The sequence below is a fragment of the Channa argus genome, chromosome 11 (genome assembly GCF_033026475.1).
Source record: "Channa argus isolate prfri chromosome 11, Channa argus male v1.0, whole genome shotgun sequence".
Lineage (NCBI taxonomy): Eukaryota > Metazoa > Chordata > Actinopteri > Anabantiformes > Channidae > Channa > Channa argus.
Genome location: NC_090207.1, coordinates 13,208,823 through 13,231,758, shown reverse-complemented (window position 1 = coordinate 13,231,758; position 22,936 = coordinate 13,208,823). Strand labels below are relative to the sequence as shown.

The following is a 22,936-nucleotide window of genomic DNA, read 5'->3' as shown; positions in this document are numbered from 1 at the left end:
GCAACGTTTTTGTTAAGAGCTTGTTAAACGCTGCAGTGGACTTCAATTCAGTTGCAGCCTTGAAAAGTTCCCACAGTTTTCTATGTGTGCGATAAGAGTGAGTAGGTTTGCTTTAGACAGATATTTTGTAATATCTGTCTTACAGCCAAATATGCAGAGGCACTTTGTAATGCTGCAATGATTGTAGAAGCAATGCAAAACTTGAATACTTTTTTTTTTAAGCAATCATCCCATTTTATTCTCTTCTGTGTATGCAAGTATGTAAATGTGTAAAGGGGGACAGGCATTATAAACTAGATCCAATGGTGTCATGAGGATTGGAGCTGGGCTGTGCCACTTTTGTAATTGAGCAATTGTAACTTAATTTAGTAAATGGAGACAAGCCTAATAATTATTCTGATTTAACCTCTTTGATTGCCAACAGATGTTTGAGACCTAAATGCTAAATACGTGAAAGCAGATAACTCTGAATTGCACTCTCTCTCCTATGAGGGTAAAATTTAGGCCACCAACTACTGATGTTTTTTGAATTTCGGATTAATATACAAATTATTTACTTGATTAATCATTTTGAATATAAAAATTAGATGTCTGTTACAAAAACACACCAGGTGCCACTCCTGTTGGCTAAGAACAGGAAACTGAGGCTCAATTCACAAGAGCTCACCAAAATAGACAATAAAACATTGCGTGGTCTGATTCTCAATCACTGATGCGACATTCCCACGGCAGTGTCGAAATTCAGCGTAAACAACTTGAAAGCATCAAACCATCCTGCTTTGCATCAATGGTTCAGGCTGCTGCTGGTGTAATTGTCTGAGGGATATTTTCTTGGCACACTTTGGGCCTTTGAGTATCAATTGAGCATCATTTAAATGCCACAGTCTACGTGAGTATTGTTGCTGGTCATGTCCATCACTTTATGCTTCACTTTAAGCTAAAACCTCGAAATGGTTACTTAACATCACAATGATTTCACTGTACTTAAATGGCCTCCACAGTCAGATGACCTCAATCTAATAGAGCACCTTTGTGGTAGAATAGGAGATTTGCACGATGGATGTGCAGCTGACAAATCTGCGGCAACTGCGTGATGCGACCATGTCAATGTGGACAAAAATCTATAAGAATCGTTTTCAGCCCCTTTTTGAATCTGTCACAGTGAATTAAGGCAGTTCTAAAGGCAAAAGGGGGTCCTATACCATGCTAACAGAAAGGTGTACTGAATAAAGTGGTTGGTGGGTGTATATCAAAGGAAGGCATAAAGTCTACTTTCAAAAAATTGTTGGGTTAATGTAAAATAAGCTACTAAAATATGTGATTGTCCTAAGAGGCCTGTGCATGTGATCTTTTAGTTGTTTCACTTCAGTGTGTCCTGTATATACAGTAAACATGTCCCATGAGGCAAAACTTTGTCGCTACAAGTATTGTATTCATGATCCACACAAAGATTAAGCAAACATGGACGTCATGCAAAAGATCATGGGAATGTGGTTAGTTGATCATAGAAATTAAACAACAAAGTTTCTGTTACTACAGCTGACTTTGGAGTCAGCGCATCCTTTAACACCGACAAGTTTCAAAACATCCATGGTAACAGATATATTATCTTGCTTCGATTTTTAAAAGAATGCAGTTTTCAATGTCATCTTGTAGATCCTGTTGTGCTTTGATCTCAACAAATAAGTTCCGATCACTTCTGTGGTAATACCAATAAAAATTCACTGTTATGCTTCTTCCCTCTTGGCTTCCTAAGAACTCATACTGTTCACACTGAACTTCTCATGACTCCTCAAGTCTGGAATCCCAGCTAATGTTACAGAGCCTCTTTTCTACCCAAGATCAATGGCCCTATGTTAAAATATTTCTCTGCTTCTAGCTGAAAAACTCCTCCAGATGACATCACAGAGGAGTTTTTTATTATTAGCATCATAATAATAATATCATCTAGGGCAACTCTGGAAAAGGAGGTTGAACACCATTATAAACTCCATAGCATGAGCAACAAAATGCCTAAACTCAACTTAAGGTTCCTCCAAATTATGTCACCAGGAGGCATTTTTTAGCTAGAGGTAGAGATATTAGGATATCCTAATGGGAAGTATAATGGCAAAAACTCAAAGTCGGTGAAGGCGTCCTTTATTCTGTCTATAGTGATATGTATCATATTAATATCTAAAAAGTAATACCTCTCCAACAAGGCCTAACTATCAAACATACACTGCTTTAAGAGAATGTCCCCAGGTCCTAAAGTCAACCGTAGTTACATAGTGATTGGAGGTTTTAATTTCAGAACACATGACAAGTGAAAGAGAAGCGTTCTGCTTTATGTCAACAAAAAGTTAAGCTCCTTTTAAGCATTGTCTGTGGCTCGCAGCAGTTCAATCAGCTGAGAATTCACGTGTGCCAAATTTTGTCCTACAAGACATCCGAAAGACCCACACTTCACCTACTCAATTTGTTCTGGGTTAGCAGTGACTGGTCTCAGATCAATTCTCTGTGTTAACTGTCTAATTTCTCTGTCGGAAATATGAAGATGAAGATGTTATCCAGCTCTTCATATTTAGAATGCCCCACTTTATTCATGTTGTGAAACTATATTTTAAGCCTTACCATGTGTCTATCAATCTTTGTCAAAAGTCTTTTAGGTCTTGCAAGCATTCGGAGCATGCACGTTTTTTTTTAGTTTTCTTTCCAAAAATTACCTTGACATAGACTTCTTTAGTAATGCAACAATAAAGATTATTATTAGCTTTGTCCGTGCTTAATTTAGCATGTCCACTTTGGAAAAGGCCTGGTACATTCGGTAACATTGTATGTTAACATATAACCTATAATGTATAATAACATGTAACCTTTGTAAGTATGGCATGAATTGCTAAATATTTAATGCTGATACAGTCAGTTTTGGGGCAGTACACTGTGTGGTTAATCATTGAATGCCAAAGGAACTAGACATTAGGTAGTTGTTGAGATGCCCCTACTAGCATTTTTACTAGTTAGACAAACATCAGTTGTAACAAGACATTTCCTATCTTTGCAAGGTCTTTTATATGGCTGACTCATTAACTAACATTCATTCACTCACTCATTACCTTGACACCTTCTAATCGTAACACTATCAAACCTCCTCCCATCTACAGTGTCACTAGTACAGATCCTGGTCATTAGTCCTGGTTTAAATGAGTCTTCATTTCAGTATTCCTCCCTTATAATTTTACGATGCCTTTACTGTATGGATATTAGATATTGGAGGAGGGATTACAAGCTTGCAATGTTTTCTAAACTGGTTTATTCATTGTCTGTGTTTCATAGTTCACACTCCCTGTGGAAACAAAGCAATTAGTGGGTTTGAAAGATTAGAAGTGAAGTTTAAAAAGCCATGAAGATTTGCAAGAAACCAAGTGATCGACAATTTGAACGATTAAAAAAAACTTGGCTGGAGAATTTTCTGCTCAGGTCCCACAAGACATAAAGCAATTAGTGAGTTTGAAAACCCACAAAACACTGAAAGCATATGGGTTAATGGAGCCATGTAGAGAGCACACACACACACCCACCCACACACAAACATTTGGTTAACTCAACCAGTAGAAGTGGGAGTGATGGCATCTATGTGTTACATACACAAATTTACAATTTCACTGGGATCATAGAGGCTTATTAAAATATTCAGTAAGTTCCAAGTCCCACATACAAACTGGTTAATTTAGCCAAAACTGTTTTAGAAGCTTGTGTGTATGCTGGTCTACAATGTACAGTATAAGCAATCTCTTCTGTTCACAAGGATACCGTACTATACCAGGCTAGTCTTGACAAGTTTCATATCCCTTTTCCTGTTTATGTGACATAATTTCTACAAAAGACAAAGCAAACAACTAAACCTCTCTCCAAAACCTATTTATGAATGGTGGACCAAGTAGTTCTCATTCCCTGCAAATCATCTGACATCAATTGATGAAAAGTCTCATTATTTTTGTGGGGTGTTCTAATCAGCCCTTCAACTCCACATGCAAAGATATTAATTATAAACAGTTTGTCAGGGGTGTGCTGCCAAACCACTGTGACATATAATAGCCCATATTGCTAAAAATATGCATAATTATTGCAAATTCTTTAGATGGGCCATCAAATGTTTTGTAGCATGTAATAAAAGTGACTAATAATTGAATAAATTGATTTATACTTTCTTATGAGAGAACAGCAAAACACTTAATTTTAACAATAAACTGTTTAAATAAGCTGTCTGAATAATGAGCAACCTGTTGGGTATTAACCAAGATTATGGGGCAACAACAACACAATTATTCATCCTACCACAAAAAAACAAAAACAAAAAATCTCTCATGAGGTAAAACTAGAATCTAAGGGTCCAATCTGCTTTACACCATCTCCATTGATTTTCGTAGGAACTTCGTGAGGAGGACAGCGGACGAGGAAGAGAAGGTTCTTGCACCACTCTCCACACCACAGCCATCACATCTAATGGACTTTTCATTGAAAATCTAATTAAAAAGGGATGGTGAGTAGATGACTTGTCTTCCTCAAATTTCTCTAGTATGACTAATACTTTAAGACAAAGAACCCCCATTTCACAACTTCACATTGACTACATGCACAGATACCAAAATAATTGGAATTGTTCTAATATAGCATTGCACTGTACTACATGGTTAGGTCCTAAAAAATAAGTACAAGATCAAAACATCAAATTGCTGCTAATCTTAAATGATCTTAATAAGCATTAAAGTAAACGAATGCATCACTTAATGACTGATACATGAGCATATTGTCACACATATATTACAGGGCTGCATGCTCTGAGCCTCGATCAACAGACTGACACCTGTAGCAGTCATTGCGAGGTTAAGTGTTAAGCCGCAATACTGTCTTTGATTGCTCCCAATAAAACGCTAGACTTTGGCCCAACCAATATTTGACACCCATAAGCACAGCACCTGGACGGCCTCTGTAGGCCTGGCTGCACAGGTCGCCGTCAGGCTTCATAAAGAGATGGAAAAGCACGGCACATAGTTGCTGGTCAGCATTTGTTTCCACGATATTAACCGGTCACAGTTATTCAAATCAGGTGGTTTCTACTCTGGGAGCCATACAGGCCTGGCTGGGCAGCATCTCCTCCCTCCTCACAGACATGCCAATCTGTGCAACCGACTCACAACAACGAGATATTTCACCCATTCCTAAACGTCACTCAGGTGGGGAGATCCCCTCCGCTACCGACCCCACAAAGGTACCAATGTTGAGAGGAATTTGCGCTTTGCACCGCTCAGCCCACACTCTCCCTCCCCATGTTTCCCCAGCCAAGCTTACCGAGGAGCAACAGTTTCAGCTCCCGGCGTGCGTCCCTCTTATCCCGGCGGAGCTGCCTTTCGATCTCGTCGTTGATCCGTCTGGCTTCTTTCGCCTCCTCGCTGAGGCAACACGCCATTATGGATTCCAGGGTCATTCTCTTTCCTTTCCTGAAACACGCACTGTTCCGCGTCCTCCCCCCTGTGTCTCACTATTCCATCCAGATTTCAGATCCGTCAGAGTAGAAACCACCCCCCCCCACCCACCCCCCACAGAGGCCTGTGAATGCTAAAAAAAACGTCCTCATACAGTCCTGCGCGTGGGGAAATAACGCGTGGACGCCTTAACAATGAGTCTGAACAGCGCACAGATTGTGGTGGAAAGGAAAATTAGACATTTAAAAATAATTGACCCCCCCTCCCCCCGTTTCGGTTTGCTTTCTGTGGCTTCCCGACAGTTTCCAAACAGTGATCGAGGCGATTTGACTTGGATATCTGTGCAATCGTTAATCGTAATCTGCTTTTCCTTCTCAATATGATCAACAGATCCTTTTAAGACACATCCTCCGTGCTGCTCTGGGTGATCTCGTTAAGCTTTGCCATCCGTGCCCGGCCACCCTCTCTTGAAAGTCTGCAATGTTGTTATTTTTAAATACCCCCCACCCCTTTTTTTTGTGTTCAAGTTATGGTCCACGGATGAGGACAAGCGGAGAAACACATGAATAAAGCTGCCCCCTTATTTTCCAGTGGCTCGAGTCCCGGGCGTGGTAAGGTAGAATATGGCGGAGTTTCACTCCAATACGCTAAGCTTGGATACTGTACAGTTATCTCTCTCTCTGTCTGCTCATAAAACCAAGAAAGCCACACGGAACATAGCATTTCACTCGGATCTCTTGACTGTCGCCGCAAAAACGACGTCCCGGTCTGTTCTAAAAGGAGTCCAGGTCCATAGCTCAGGAGCTGGATGAGAAGAAAGCAATAAGCGCCGTGTTGTTGTCTTCTCCCCCAACAAATCTTTTCCTTTTCCTCAATTCTCTTCATGTATTTTTATTACAGAGGCCATCCACTCCTCCGCTGGCAGGCTGACGTCGGCCTCCCGTCGACTAGGGGGTGTGTGTGTGTCACGTCAAGTAAACGCCACACAAGTGTTTTTTATCGCAACCTGTGGAACAGAAAATGTGCATGAATGGGACACGCTCACCCTCCGTGGGCATGGACGTGACTGGCGGCACTTCAGTTTTTGTGCTGAATTTGTGAGTGAATTGGGGCCTTGAGAAGAACCATCGCAGTTTCTGGAAATATGGTGTGTTATGAGGGAAGGCGGTTTATGATTTACTTTTCAGAAAATGCATTTTTGTAGATGTCAGTGGTCGCACGATGAGGTCAGTCTGGTGGCGCGCAGTGTGGAGTGAACACAGAAATATGTATATTTTCCAGCTGTGAAGGTCATTGTGTATATTTATTTATATTTGTTTGATTTCTTTCAGAGACTTTTTTAAATTAAAAGCTTACTTATAAGCTTACTTATAAGCTAATGTACTGACTGTACTGTTGGTTTACATCTCAGTCCTAAAAATGAACTTGTTGTGTTGATTATTCACTGACCATCTAGTTGTATGAATCAGAGAGGTGTGGCAGTTGTTCCTGGTTACTTCATTTTTTAGTATTTTAGTACTTGAATGATGACCATCTAGTGGAGGTCATGCTCACACATGCTCTGATGCTGCAGGCATGGTGTACACCTGGAGTCCTGTAAATCTTCCCTTTGTCAATGTAATCTTCTGTCTCTTTAGATTTGCAAATTTGCAAATTGGAGTTTTATTGTGTGGATTTTGGACCGGGACTGTGTAATTGTCACATGTAGATCATTCCGGTCACATTCCAAACCCGAGATTTATACAGTGTTTTTTTTAGTGACATTATTCCCAAAATACACTTACACACTTAAAGACTGAGGAAAATGAAAATGTATAAATGGAAACAGGTAATATCACGTGCCCACACTTGTTCCATTATATTCCATTTCCATATTACTTGTTCCATTATATCATATTACCATATTGTGTCAACACAATATTGTGTGAACTGGTATGGGCATTTAAGCAGGTCTTGAACCTGCAGTGGACTCAGACCTGATCTATGAGAACAGTAATGAGCTTGGGTACCAAGCAACACAATGATTAAGTTTCAAATCTATGACTGTAGAATAGATGTTGACATGCTTTATAGGTCAGTTTTGGTTTAGAAGCTTTTTTTGTGTTTAAGGCCCGCCTGGAACCATACCACTTTTGTTTTTTGGTCAGTGCTGTGTTCCACATGTAATAATGATTCAATCAATGATTGTTTCTTTACACTACTGTGCTTTAGCCTCTTACTTTGAGAAATAGCAACACACCAAAAAAATTGGCAGTCGCAGAGCAAAGTTTACTGCTTTTTAGCGGCGTCAAAAAAGATCTGATATATGCCTCATCTCAGTGAGCTCAGCCATGTGTGACATACAGTACATCTCTGGGTCTATAGGTCCTCATGGCAGTGTCGGTGAGGCAAACAGATCTTGTACTATTAGGTCTGACATGGGATGAAGTGAGAACACTTATATAGTAAAGTAAGTCAAGTACTGCACATGTAAAGTGAAGGAATCAAGTCAAGGGGAATTATTCCAATAAACCCCAAACATTTTATTTTTTATTATTCTTCAACAGACTAACTTAAGGTGATGTATTCCTAGCTTTATAACTGGACAGGTTTGACATGTGCAACAGTTGATGTAATGTATTTACAAAGCAAATGGGCAAGTATATTTGGATTAGCCATATATAGTCATCTTTGTTTACTTTTGAACATTTAAATAACACTGTTTATTTGTAATTGCACTATGTATTTACAGTCAACCTTAGCATGCAGTAAAATGCCCAACAGTATAAACAGATTTTAACTGTAGTCATACTCACTTTAACAATTTGCTGGATGGAAAAAGTTAGAATTGAGGCCATCTCACATAGGTATTGAACAGTGTTGATTGTAACCTAACTAAGTGGCCCATTTACACCACTTAAACGGGGGCGTCCCAGTGACTCCCTGCTTAATTGCATTTAATGTACGTGTTTTAGTTAGCTTACAGTGTCGAAACTGGTCTTATTTTTCTGATTGTATCTACCAAGCAGTCAAAATCAGAACTACAGTGAAGAAAAAAACATGATATGAGAGAGCAAATTGTTAAAAGTGTTTAAGAAGAATTAATGTTAGTTGTCCAGGGACCTATCTGACTCGTCCCAGATTTGCAGCCTTGGGAGCCATTGAACCAGCCAGCTCTCTAGATGGAAAGACAGTCACAGGTCAGTAACATTTCAACCTATCGAGTTGTTCAGTAAAGCCTTGTTTAAAGTAGCGCTTCCCCTTTAAACAAATCTTTCATGCCTTAGGCGGTATGATTCCATCACTATAGCTTATATTTTTTATCAACTAAAAGCATGCAAATTTCAAATTATATAATATTTTCTTGGTTGGCATTGAACAAACATGCTATCCTCAGTCATATGTGTTATACATATGTGTAAGTAGTTGGACTCCCACATCTTCTATTCAAAAAACCCAAAGTTACTGTGTAATAGATTGTTTGTGGTTCTTTTACTAGTGTATTTGTGATTTTTCTTAATTATTTTTCTGAAATTAAGATTAAAGAACTGAAATATACAATTTTAGTTAAACAGGCTAGCATTGGATTGCTCCCTGTAGTGCCCTCATGCAGGTTACAATCATACATGAAGCTCAAAAGGTAAAAAAGTCCATTTGGACTGTTTAATTATTTGTAACAATATTCAGATTTGAATAACTCTGCATATTTGCAGAGTATAATATAAGAGTATAATATAATATATAATATTAACTAGTAAAGTCGACTTTTATTTTGTACAACCTGTCGTCAGACTACTTCCGTCTCCGCGTCACGTGTCACGTCTCCTCACCTAGATACGAGAAAGCGTCGCTCCGGATTGAGAGTATGTTGTTGTTAAAAGACAAGTTTGTGCCATGCGGTTAAAGCAACATCCTGTCATGGCAGTTTGTTGGAAATGCTTTTTGGTCGCCTGGACAACGGTTCTGCCAAGCGTTGACCTTTGTACATCTTTGGTTTTGGTGTTAGTAATGTAGTGATCTAGCAAGAATTGGATATCTTGGCTTGGCAGACACAGATTATTTAGCATGCTAGCGTGTTAGCGACTCAGCCACATCATCTCACCACGACCACGTCTGCTTTTGGCAGGTAAGAAACATTGCTACACTTCTTTACAAGAGTCGGGGTCATCAACCAATTTTTTTACGGGTTCGGATCTAGGGCTAAAATTATTTTGTGCTGTTACACAATGATCGCCAGCACAGTTCGTGGCAGGTGTTTTCCAGTGACTAATTCTATGTGACAGTAATGATGCGGCGCTAATAGGATTTGAGCCCGCTCCTTCCTGTAGTTGGTCTGAGTAGAACGCCAGGATAACTAAGGAGGAGCTTAGAAGCGTCAGTGAGTGGGGTACTGTTGTTTTTCTTTAGAAAATTTAACTTTCTTTGATTATTACAAATCATGAATAGAGTATAATATAATGAGCTTTTGAACTGAATTTGTTGGGTTGCAACAAGATTTTTGGCATCTCCCCTCATCCCTCCTTACAGACAAGAATAATAGACATAGCTGCAATGGAGGTCATGATTTGTCAGACTGTAATACTATTTCTTTCTGTGTGCTGTAATCTCAGTGTGGCTGCAGGTTTCTAAGCAGCCATGGGCAAACTTCAGAGCAAGTTTCGCAAGAGATCTGAGCTCTACAGGTGAGACGTGTATCTTATTGAAACACTTATATAACCAGGATTTAATTACATAGTCAGTTTACACTTGAGAAGAACAAAAAGTACAAAAGAACATGTCAGTATACATACTGAAGAAAATTAAATAAATTGTAAACAGAAGAGCCATATACATACCACTGTAGGTAGTAAGTCTATTTAGGAAGTGTCACACACAAATGTGGCAACAAAGTAATTTGCTGGGCATTGGTTTTATGTCAATATATCTTGAGCAGATTTACCAGTGCAGCCCATAGAGGATGTGGGGATAATACAGAGATGCTATGTTTGAGGCTGAAATCAATTACTTTTACTTGCACTGATTGTAAAAAAAAAACAAAAAAAACCAAATACACATTTTTCAATAATAACAATATTTAAAGCAAGTTTTGATTAAAAACATATTGTAAATGTCCGGTATGATAATAATGAACCAATATTGGTGTTTTCTATTCAGGGCATCTCAGGGGGAGAAGGCAGAAAATGCCTTTGACAGTCAAGTGGTGCAGTATGACCCTGCCCATCAAGGGTCCACCAACACTGTCACAAATCTCAGCCCAGATCTGTGTGTATCTGGTGGGAGTGACCAGGTAAATTACATTTGTGTCATTCGAACATTATTCAACTAAATTCTGTACAATCATTTTATTGACTGTATTTATTATTAATTTGCAAACTTTTGCCTATTATTTAGAAGGTTTTAGTTGTTTTAAAACAATTAGAGTTTTGCAACAAAGGCCCTGGCTTATTCAACTGACATACATATCGGGTGTTAATCCTCAAACATATATCAATAGGTGCACAAATGTTTGTGTGTATATGCATGTATATGTATATATAAAAACATATTGTATATTTTATGCTCCTATAGGCTGTGGTGGTGTATGACTGGCAACATGGCCGGATGTGTCAGTCATTCCAGGGTCACAACCGGGAGGTTACCAAGGTAACATCAGTATTGCATATGTGAAGCTCCCCAGAGCTGTCACAGATTTCACACGTACATATCTTCTTGTCTTGTCTCCCCTTAATTCTGCTTCCATCTCTCTGCCAGGTGGTGTGTTACCCAGGCAGTACATGGATCTTTAGTGCTTCGCGGGACAAGACTGTCCTAATGTGGGACCTAAACCAAGGGGATGAGCCTATTCAGGAATTTTGTGGTCATGAATTGGTGGTCAATGGACTTGCTATCAGTCCTGGTATACAAACACACATACACACTTACACACACACCTACACATACACACACACACACACACACACACACACACACACACACACAGATTTGTGTAAAATGAGTAAATGTGAGTAAAAGTGTCATTTATTAGGTAAAGTTGTCAATCTACAATTCATATATAAAGCTTACATAAAATTCAAATAACAAAAAATGCCACTACTTTCACCTGCCCAATGCTGATAAATATTTTGACTGGGGTATTTGTTCATCTAGATATTTTCATTGCAAAGAAACTTAGTACCAGTAGCTGAAGATATGAGGTAATGTATTCCTAAACAGACTGACTTCTATCAAAGATTATTGATGTTCACATATCACACTGTTTTGACTGTGGTTTGTAGATGGGAGGAAGTTGTGCACCGGTTCTCGTGACAACTGGATGTGCCTGTGGGATATAGAATCTGCAAAATGTGAACACAGACACAACATCTCTAGAAACCTGGTGAGAATATTAGTGTGTTTAGGTGCACACATTGGTGTACTAAGAATTCTTTTAAGCATGTTGACTTGCCTCTGGTGTGTACCAGCACATTAAAGAAAAATAATTTAATTAATTAGATTTTTACTTCCTGAGTTCAGGCCCTGCAGGGTTGAAATGTTTCCACTTTCTTCTCTTGTCTAGGTGACTCATGTATGTTGGGTGCCAGGCAATTCCTCTATTGTCCAGACATCTGAGGATAAGACCATAAGGTACTGAAAGATTTGCTTCTGCAACTATATTGTGTACTGTAGCAGATGGACATGTGCCATCTGTAACATATTAGAAAATTGCACTGATGCCACTCAATTACACTAAACTGAAGGAATGTTCCTTATTTGATAAAAAAAATTACAATCATAACTAGAAGTATAAGATAAAAGCATAACTTAATGACAGCTTTAAGCTTTTGTTGTGCATTGTTGTGATATAATGGTAGAAGAGATGGAGTTTGTTCTGTCCTCCCTATTTCGTATGCCACAGAGAGTGGCAGATTAAATCCCATACAATCCCAACAGTTCCTGTAACAGTTCAGTCAAAGGTGAGTTCAAGTCCCAATCTGGCTGAAACATTTGGACTGAGAAATCATTTCACTTAGTTCCTGTCTGTAGCACTCTCTGTAGTAGTCCCTGTTACCCTGACCTGACCCATCTCAAAATTATTGCTAAAATTCCAACATTATAATAATTCAAAAATAGGTTATAGTTTAATTTCTTCCTTGCAATATGTTTGGGGTTCACATGCTTTCTGTCATCTATTTTTGTCTGTATCTTACAATATCTTACAGTATACTCCCCTATACATCAAGACATTACATAAAATCATTAACTTAAGCAACAGTTTACAGTTTAGCCAATTATTTATTGTTAAGTCAATAAATAATTGCCCTAAAGTGTTAAATAGCCCTAAAGTGTTAAAAACAGGAGTGAGGGGCTGGCTTGTGCAGGTGAAGAGAAACTGAGCTTGATCAGAGATTAGAATTGCGATTCATACATACAACGTATGATAAAACGTATAAGAATTTAGTGAAAAAAATTTTTTGTGGAGAGGACACCAGCTATTTTTTTTAACCATCTCACAGCCTGGTGAATGTAATACCACTTATCAAATCTTGATTCTTCATTCAGCCTTTTGGAATGAATCATATGAAACTGTTCCTGTGTCTCTAAATAGGTGATCATATTTATATGATATTTAGATTTTAAGGTAGATTTTTCATCCAGCTATATTAAAATAGGTGTACAATAACTTGGGTGTAATTAGTTTGTTGTCTAAAGAATATGCTGGAGATCAAAATTTGCAATTTATGTTATTGCAATATTGTACATGGTCCTCTGAGGGTCGTAGAGTGGCCTCCATACAGTCCACACTTGAATATTATAGTAGACATATGGGATCACCTAAACAGAGGCAGACATAAATGACAGCCTCAGTCTAAAAAAGGACTCTGGGAAGTGCAGAAGAAAATATATTAGAGCTTTACTTGTGATTTCTCCCCAAAAGAAGTTAAAATGGGCTAAGTGCAAAGGGAGGTCATAGTAAATACTGACTGTTCTCTGTAGAAGCCACTTTGTTCTTCTGTTAATATTGTGTAAATATGTACTGTATTTTCTGTTTGGATCTTAGTGAAGAGACCTAGAATGAAATATGGATTGTTATTGCAACTTTGGTAAAACCACATAGCTGATGGTGGCTGAAGACTTTTGCACAGTGTTGTCATAAAGTGACTTTAATGTTTACAGCATATTCGCATATATACGTTGTGTATGCTTATTGTAATGTGTTTGTTTGTGTATGCCTACAGAGTGTGGGACAGCCGTACCTGGCAGGTGATAAACACTTTTCCAGCAAAGCAATACATCCAGACCCACTGTGACGTCTCTTCAAATGGAAACTACTTGGTGTCCAGCAGTAACGGCTTTGGAGGACAGGGTTGTGAAGCCACGGTAAGACCATTGAAGGTGTTTGTAGCTTCTGGATGGTGGATATAATTGAGGCTTCTCAGTAGGTTTCCTATTGTTTGGGTTTGTGGGTTAAGTGGAATGAAAAGTATTGGTTTGTGGCTCGGTTGTTGTGAAACCAGGCACTGATGAAGCAGAAAGGCTGGTTGCTACAGTTGTTTTTCATATTTCTTAAACAAAACTGTGATTAGACATTGCCCTTGTGCAGATGGTTTTTCCCTTGTGGGGTTTGGATTAAACTAGTTTCCTGTCTAATCTGTCTTTAATAAGAGACAAGAGTCAAAGATGGAAAACATTGATCTGGTCCAAGAGCACCTACTGTATTTGGGTAACCATGAAAATTGAAGTTCTGAAGTCTAGACCAGTAAAAAGTTAATCATTATAAGATGTTTTTTTAGAAAAAGTGATGTGCATTATTAGACTTTACTACACATAATGTCTATCATTTCACACGGTGTTACTTCTCATTGTAGAAATTCAGAGTTTATGTGAAAAAGGAACAGCCTTCACCTGTCTAAAACACAAATTTAATCCAAGTGGGAACAAGCAGAGCTTATACTTTTGGCGTTTTTCATCCTGCATTTGATTAATATTTGCTTATTTATTAATACTAAAGGAAGCTTTGTTCTAAAATCGAAGACCCAAAGGCCTAGAGAGAGCAAATTTAGTTTTATGAAACCAGATTTCCAGTAGTTCTCTTGCTCGATAAAATTTTAAGTTGACTTTGTCATGTCACAATCTCTACTCTGTTCACTTATGTAGATATTTTTGAATCTTCTGACAAAACCATTTGTTCTCAGTAGACTTGTCTGTGTTATTAGCTCTGGGACCTGCGTCAGCCTGGCTGTAAGGTTGTGGAGTACAGAGGCCATCTCCAAACCACGGCTTGCTGTATGTTTCTGCCTACACCACCTGGTGGCACAGCTCGGGTAGCAACATCCTCCCATGACAGCTCTGTCAAAATTTGGGACCAGAATACAGCAGGTAATCGCCCATTAATAAAATAAAATAAACACAGAAAAAAATACACACATATGGGCACATGCACTGACACTCTTTCAAAGTTTGGTGTCTTTACACTAACTCGCCCCCAACCCTGCTGTTGCTATATTCTATTCAGCTTGTTTAGGGACGTTGTCTGTAGATGGTGCTGGTCCACTAGTTTCTCTGGCTCCAAGTGACTTCAGTAATTTGCTCTGTGCAAGCTTCAACGCCGGCCTCCATCATATCCAAGTGGGCCAGGGTTCACACCAGCCTCAGGGCTCGGGGGAAGGTTTGGGTAGAGTGGGTTCACTGGACATTAGAGTTGTGGCACGTTTCTGACAGTCTAGAAGAGCCTCATGTGACTCATAACACTGCTGAACAGTGAAAAGCCAGTGATTCAAAAAGCATTATCTCTGGAAAAGGACATCATTTTAGTTTGTTTTTTCTTTTAGAATTTTACATATTTCTGTAGATATTTTTGACTGCCATTTTGACTGAGATCAATGATGAAATGACGACAATATGGAGAATGTACCTTTTGTCCTACAGAGCCATTAGTTAATGATCATATCTGATGGATAACCAGTGTTATACACTGCTTCTGCTAGGTGGAGCTGGTTTTGTATTGTTATGTGTTAGAAAATTGGATGCACTAGTTAAGAATGAAAATCAGCTATTTGGTCAAATACAATTTCATAATAGTTTCATATACTTTTTTCCTAGATTAAATTTTGTGGTTGCAGTAAGACTTGCAGTCTTGTCAAACATTTTATGGAAAATAGTTTGTAATGTAGCTTCAATCTATGAAGTGTTGGACTAAGTGAAGATTTAAGGCAATGAATAAACATGGATTGTTTTAAAGTAGATTTGAACTAAAATCATTTTTGAAGATAGAGAATGGGATATTTTAAACTGAAGGCAATGTTTTATGCTGATATTTATTAAGTTGTATATTTCAAATTGAAAAGTACTATGCAAAATACTAGATTAATTCCCTTTTTAAAAATATATTGTTTAATGGACAAAGGGGAATAAAAAAATATTTCAGGTACAAATGAAAGCTGCTCTGTGACCTGTCACTGTTAAACCATCAACCAGTTTCTTTCGAGTATTATTTCTTTAATTGATTGAGGTTTTAGGAGATTTATTTGTGTATTTATGTACAATGTACAATTTAAATGTCATATTACCAAGCCACTGGCCGTTATCACTGGAACACACTGACCAAGGCATTCCATGTAAAGGGTGGACTTTCCCTACCCAGGATTTTCCCGTTTATATTGTTCAGTTCACTGTAATAACAATGTTCTTTCCTGTTCCTCTGGTCAAAGTGTAACTTTGTTGGTAGGTTCTTGTGTTTTTCTTAGCACACTTTCTTTTATTATGAGAATCAGTGTGGGAAAAAAATTCAACCCTTCTCTTGAGTTTTGTTTGTACCTCACATTAAAATGTACAAGAGAAGACTTGCAACAGTATTTAAGCTTCTTAAAGGTGTCCCGAGTCACAAGATATTTCAGGAAAAACATCCGAGAAATTGCAAGCTTGTCTCACCTAAATAAATACAATAACGTTCTGCCTCAACACACTCGGGGACCCTTAAACCTTTCTGAGAATAATCTATGGACTGTCACAAGTTAAATCAATTGAAAGACAGTTCATCTGGTGTAAACAAAACACAGAATTCCACAAAAACACCACCAGACCTGTGGTTAAGCACAACTGTGATAGTGTGGGAATGCTTAATCTGGGCAATTTGCTAAAATGAGGGAAACATGAATACCGCTATCTAACTGGAAATCCTTAAGAACATCCAGTCATAAGTCTGTGTTGAAGGTCAGTTTTAACTACGTAATGGTTTAAGATATTCCACAGCGTATGAGTAAGTCAACCTAAAAAAAACTGAACTTGGTTTTAAGTTCATTGGGCAGCTACTTTTTCACATTGATTATTTAAGCAATTATTATTCCAAACTTATCTTTATTTAATGATACATTTTGTGTGAAGACCTGAGACTATTATAAGATACACAGAAAAGGTGATGAAAGGATGGAGTCAAAGCACATTTATTGATTTGACTAATATATATGTACGCAGAAAGGCATGTGAACTAGAAAAAGTTAGCTTCTATTCCATAGTCACATTTCTGGGCTTCCAGCAGACGAATGGCACTCGGAAGCCCATAAATATGATGACTCACTGGTAATCTTTTGCCAAGTTAAGTGAAAACTAACTTGTATTAGTTACATTGGATTCCTCTGACGTGTAAATGGTGACTGACACATTTTTAGTCTTGTAATAATTTAGATGCTTACATAAAAAACATAAATACAAAGTACACACACTTTAAAGAAAATCAAATATGCATTGAAATACAAATAAATCACGAAGTGAAAGACTTTCAATCATACTCTGGTGTTTAATTTATTCAAATGTGGACCTCATTTTCACTCCGACACAAATTAGAACCACTTCATCAACAGGTTTTCATAAAGACACACACACACAAAGTAGACATCAGCAGACAGGCAACAGTTTAACAGTTGCCACATCTTTGAAGTACAGAAATAGATAGAAAATGTCTAAAAACTTTAACTAGTGAAATGAAAAACAATCTGCATCTACTCCAAATTAAAGTTACAAAGAAATAAAAAAATATACATTATTGGCACGTTATGAAAGGCAAGCTACATGGAATAAGATGATGCAGTACATTAAATTAATGGAATGAAATCATTCAGAGTATCCTTTTAACAGACAATAAACATACAGTTTTATAGATATAGTAAGCACATATAGCATATACTGAAAGGGGCTAACAGAAACATCTAGTGCCATCTTTCAGGATTTAAGTGGTAACAAGTGATACACAGGTAGGTCTATGCTGTATATTTAAAAGGATGGCCAAAGGCTCTGAGAGGACCAAATCCTTGTCTTTTTTTCACAGTATAAATTATAAAATGTAATAAACACCACTCCAAATCCTGAATCTTAAGTACTTTTTGTGTTTTGATTACAAATAATGATTGAGAGCAAAACCTAATAAGATCACTTGACTCCAATTACTTCAGTGTCATGATCCATTTGGGAAACTGAGTAAAAGCATCTTGCATCAACACCTACATACAATTAGACATGCTGTGATTAGTGAAACAAACAGGACACTAGCTACACACTGTAGGGGCAAAATACATGCTATGAGCCACTGGAATACAGCCTTTTTTTTAAAAAAAAAAAAAACTGCTTACATTGCAAATGATGAAAAAAAAAAGTTCCATCTTACACACTTCCATCTTACACAAATTTTCTAGCATGCCAGACCATAAGATAAACAAAAGGGTCTGAGTGTGAACAGCCCAACAGCCCTTGTGCACAGGTTAATTGCAAAGGTACCAAAAAACACATAATACAAATCTTTGACTTAATTAAGTTATTGTTAATTTATTACATCATACATCACATGTTGAAAATGTTCTCTACTTAGGCAGTCAAAAAAAAAAAAAAAAACACTGCATGCTAAAAAAAGCCCAGAATTCTTCTTTAGGCTGCCTAGGATGGATTTGCTGCAGTGGACAAATGCGGGGCGACTGGGCAAAAATAAGATCTTTTAAAACTCTCAGACTTACAAACAACTGATACACATTTAACAAAGCCTGAATTCAAACTATGTCCAACATTAAGGCATCAAGCCTTAATGTCAAAGACAGAGATGAAAGGCAAGACAAAAAGCCTAATGAGAACCTCAACTAAGCCACTGCACTGAACAAGTGAAAAACCAACATGTACTGTAATTCTCAAAAATTGCTGGGGACAGGTTGAGCCTTTGTGTGTGTTCCTGTTATTACAATAATGCAACACCTTCCCTTTTGCCCAAGAACACTGACCCCTTACTATCACTAACACTCTTATCTGAGAGTCAACAGTGAAAACACCGGTTGTTCATTTTGGCTTCTGTGATGTCCAGCAACATTAGTTACTAAATTGTGTCTCTCTCTGTCAAAAGGTTTGGGGAAAAAATATCAGATGTGAATCAAATGTCCATGATTTGCATGTTACATCAGAAACATTAACCAACAAAAACAAAAGATTTGTCAGAGTCTATAATAAATAATGACTTGAAATATATTGTGACAATTATTCATTTACTAATACTATAATTGAATTACTGAGAGAAATACTAACATGACCAAAGCTAGTACAACAGTTTCAACGTAAGCATGATCAAATAGAGTTGTAAATTACATACTGTATTCCAGTCCCAATGACAAAATTTCTAAAAATTAATGTGCACTATAAGTGAAATTTGAAAGAACTCCTTTTGATGTTTGGGGATAATTTGTGCTTTTACACAATTTTCCCAATTCAATTTTTGGACCAGTAGTAACAAGTCCCACCCTTACAATAATTTTATGTTTATATCAAAATGACAAGTATGCACTTTTAACATGATGGTAAGATTCTGACATTGATTTCCAACTATATCTGAAGACCTGTTAAGTGACTGAGATCAAGACATGAGTTTAAAATACTTTCGGGTGTGATATCTGTGGTGGCTGGGTCCCTGAGATATTGCTGCCTGTCTGCTATTTCTCCCAGTCTGATGGTGAGTGTTTAATACAGTACGTTTCCACTTCACAAGTCTTACACACACATACATGCATATGCACACACTTTCACACACATGAAGAAGAGGTCCTGATGTCAAACTATTGTCACTATGGAAAGTGACTTGATGAAACTACAATATTTCAACATTTTGGATAGAAATGGAATAAATACTTACTATGGAGAACTACCCAACAAATGGATAATTTTTAATTATCAAAAAAAAAATTATGTTTGTCCCTGTCCCCTGGATCACGGTTTCTACGCCTCTCTTACTCGAACAGTTCAAAATAGGGAAATATATAGGTGGACAAATGTGTGAGAATTACAAAAATCCAAGGAGACATAAGCCAAACATAAATAAAATATACTTATTCATTAATATTATCCAAATACAATTCATTCAAACCAACTTGGGAGGTTCTCAAAAACAGCTGAGGTGTGAAATTGGGCTATCATTAAGAAAACTTTGGATATTTCTCATCTCCCGACAGATGTAGCCTTAAGAAAACACAAAACGTTGGTTGACTTGTGTAAGCTCCAAGTCATCTCCCCACAGGATTTTTAGGTACCTTGTAACTAAAATCAATTCATGCTGTTAAAATGCTGTTTTCATTTTTTTTTTCAAAATCTGTTCTGTTTTCAAATCTAGTTGTGTTCCCCATCTGAAAATAGTGCTGCAGGAAGGAGCACCCTGATGTCAAATGTACCCATTTCTACAATAACCCCCCTCCCTCCCCCTAATCCTAGCTGCCACCTAAGTCTACTGCTCTCCAGTGTGCTCCAGGCTGTCTATAACGCGGCTCAGCCTGATGTTAAGCAGCCTGATTTGAGTGTCCAGGTGATCAATTTTCTCTTCCAGTGAACCTGCCCCACCTCCACGACGCCAGTAGGCTCCCACAGGCCCCGTCATGAAGTACACAGCCATGATGAAGCAGAGTGGTAGCACAGCACGCTCAGGGTCACCCTCAAACTTCTGCAGGATGTACAGGCAGGACAGGGCGAAGAGGGTGACACGTGCAAGCCAGAAGAAGCGTCCAAACACAGCATGCAACAGGTAGAAGAAACCCCCCAGGAACATGGAGAGGAACCAGTAGGCCAAAAGGACAGCAGCTACCAGGAGCAGTGCACGTGCCGGAGAGTGGGTGAGAGATGTGGGGCTAAAGTAGTGGGTAAGGTTTGAGGCTACAGAGGAAGGAGAGAAAACAGGAAGTTAACACCAAGTTAATTATTAAAAAAACAACTTGTGACTTGCTTTACATAAGTTTCCACCGATTTTAACATTCAAGGACTTACAGTCAATGCCCATCACATCAAGCAGATCTGACCAGATCTTCCAGATAGTGTCTAAAAACGAGTCCACTCCATGGACAAATCGCTCTGTTGTTTTGGAAAAAAACTATGGAATGAAAAAGAAGAAATAAGCATGTTTAACAGCAAGACTGTTACCTACACATCAGAAACTCAGTCTGTTTACTGAATGAAATGAATAATCATTTAAAGTGAAACTCTCACTGTAAAACACTTATGGGAAAGAACATCACTCTTTATGCCAGCCAACATCTGTTTAAAAACATTTAAATTAAAGCCCCAGTATGAGCCAATAAGGGGTTTGCTCTGCGTTTGTTCGGTTTTTCTGTAGTTATTGTGTTTTGAAAGGTTAGGTAGATGAAGAAGTGTATGTATAAGTGTACTGATGATGTCTTTAACGACATCACATGGCTGCCTTTGATATGTTTTGTGCTTGAAGTTTGCCTAACCAGTTGTCAGGGAAACAATGCTTTGTTTACATCTGCTGGAGCTAACGGACAGACATGGACTACAAGTTAGTAGTGGAGGGCAACAAGGCAGTATTGAAAAGTTGAGTGTGTAGCTATGGAAGTACACGGTTTCTTACCGTGTTCTGTGGAACTATTTTAAGAAACGTTTTCCGTGAAATGACTTGTTATCTGCTCATCTGGAACATGGGACTCAATAAATGTTCAGTATTTGTCATACAACGATCTCTGGAGTGGATAATTTTTGGACCACTGGGAAAGAAGCCTGCTTCTACAGCCCCGTAACTGTAAAAATTGGTCTGATGGTACAAAGAAGAGAGGTCAACCTAACATTAAGAAGACTGCAGTGTCCTAACAATACAGTTTTGCTATAATGACAATGACCAGGTTATCCTCCCATCTATTGTGCTATATTTAGTATTTTTAAATGATTAAGGAAAGCAGGCCTTCATTACTGTGTCGCTATAGCTGCTAAATCTGGTCTGCTGTATTCTGAATCTTACGGTGTGGAAAGGAACTGTCAAATTTTAGGAGGTTATGTACCAGCTACCAAACCTCTGAAAGAAATATAAAGTCTCTCATATCTATCTCTCTATCTATCTATCGATATAGGTAGATAGAGAGATAGATATAGATATCGATAGATATATAGATATGACTTTTGTAGATATGTCAAACAACTCCTCCTCCTAGCAAGAAATACTCATATTTCAAAATATGGACATATAAGTAAGATATAGATACGTGATAAGTTAAAAAATGACAGTTGCAATGTTGTACTCCTTGAAACATACAGTACATGCAGACATATTTTTTTGTGTCTTGTTCTATTTTTTTAACCAGTTTCTTCTACTAGCTTCTGTGCAGCCAGAGCAAACATCAAGCACGTCCCTTAGGTTCGCTTTGGCGGGTACTAACAGGAAACACCACCAGACCTCAAATCACAAGGAAGTACTGCTGGACCAATGATACAAACTAAATAGTTTCTTTAGGACCAACTTCCTAATAATCTAAAAAATAAAGTCGATATACAGAAACAGTTGTTATGACCTAAATCATCTGTGCAATGACATTAGATAACAATGTCATATATTGACCGACTGAATACAATGAATGAGACTGGTTCCGCATTACCACGCGTTGATAAAAGGACTACATCTACTAAAATATTCCATACTTTTAGACTCACAGTAACGCCACACTCCTTGACATATACAGTATATTTATGAAATGTGTGATAATAGCTAATTTTTCAAAATGGCATCAATAAAACCTGGTGACAAGGCCGCGGCGGGCTTGTTTCCTGTTGGCCAGGCTCAGACCAAAAACCCTTTCTGGCTAATAGCTACCAGCTAGCCGTTGAAACAAACCGAGATGCTACTCTGACAAAACAAGCCCCACACTGACCTTGTACAAGCCTCTAATGTTGTCCTCTCCGAAAACAGTGCTCAGAGTCTGGTAGACGCCGTTAGCTGCCCGTCGGAAGCTGTTTTGGTTGCTGGTTCTGCTCCTGCCCGCTTCGGCTGTGCACAGCAGAGACGAGAAAAGCACCAAGAAAACAACAAAAAACCTAATTCCCTTCATGGCACAAAAGATGCAAGGAAATCAACTAGAGGACTGTTTAAAAATGGCTCAATTGAACGAAGAGTAAAACGGATAGCTGCCTAAAGTAACACCGTTTTGGTCGGGTGATGACAGATGCTGGCTGTGATGGTGGCGATAACCCGTGTTGCCTCCACGGAATCCTCGTAAATC

General features: G+C 38.2%; 3 protein-coding genes across 6 annotated transcripts in view; 1 reads left to right on the top strand and 2 right to left on the bottom strand.

Moving 5' to 3' along the window:
- Positions 1–5,751, bottom strand: part of LOC137135924 (guanine nucleotide-binding protein G(q) subunit alpha) — a 22,911-nt gene extending 17,160 nt beyond the window's left edge. The window contains exon 1 of the mRNA XM_067520754.1: positions 5,332–5,751. Coding sequence (XP_067376855.1) covers positions 5,332–5,467 — 136 coding nt within the window. The 5' untranslated portion in view covers positions 5,468–5,751. The remainder of the gene's footprint in view (positions 1–5,331) is intronic.
- Positions 5,750–17,203, top strand: wdr31 (WD repeat domain 31). Of its 4 annotated transcripts, none has more exons than XM_067520758.1 (11): positions 5,750–6,612; positions 8,564–8,644; positions 10,055–10,126; positions 10,599–10,731; positions 11,013–11,087; positions 11,196–11,340; positions 11,720–11,820; positions 12,001–12,068; positions 13,661–13,802; positions 14,639–14,801; positions 14,938–17,203. In XM_067520758.1, exons 3-11 carry the CDS (start codon positions 10,080–10,082, stop codon positions 15,138–15,140), a joined length of 1,077 nt encoding a protein of 358 aa, XP_067376859.1. In that variant the 5' UTR covers positions 5,750–6,612; positions 8,564–8,644; positions 10,055–10,079; the 3' UTR covers positions 15,141–17,203. The 4 variants fall into 4 exon arrangements, with proteins under 4 accessions (XP_067376859.1, XP_067376857.1, XP_067376858.1 ...); XM_067520756.1 differs by having other exon boundaries at positions 8,556–8,644; XM_067520757.1 differs by lacking the exon at positions 8,564–8,644.
- bri3bp (bri3 binding protein) lies at positions 17,198–22,936 on the bottom strand. The gene is made up of 3 exons (XM_067520762.1): positions 22,589–22,936; positions 20,700–20,802; positions 17,198–20,588 (listed from the first exon to the last, which is right to left on the bottom strand). Exons 1-3 carry the CDS (start codon positions 22,763–22,765, stop codon positions 20,167–20,169), a joined length of 702 nt encoding a protein of 233 aa, XP_067376863.1. The 5' UTR covers positions 22,766–22,936; the 3' UTR covers positions 17,198–20,166.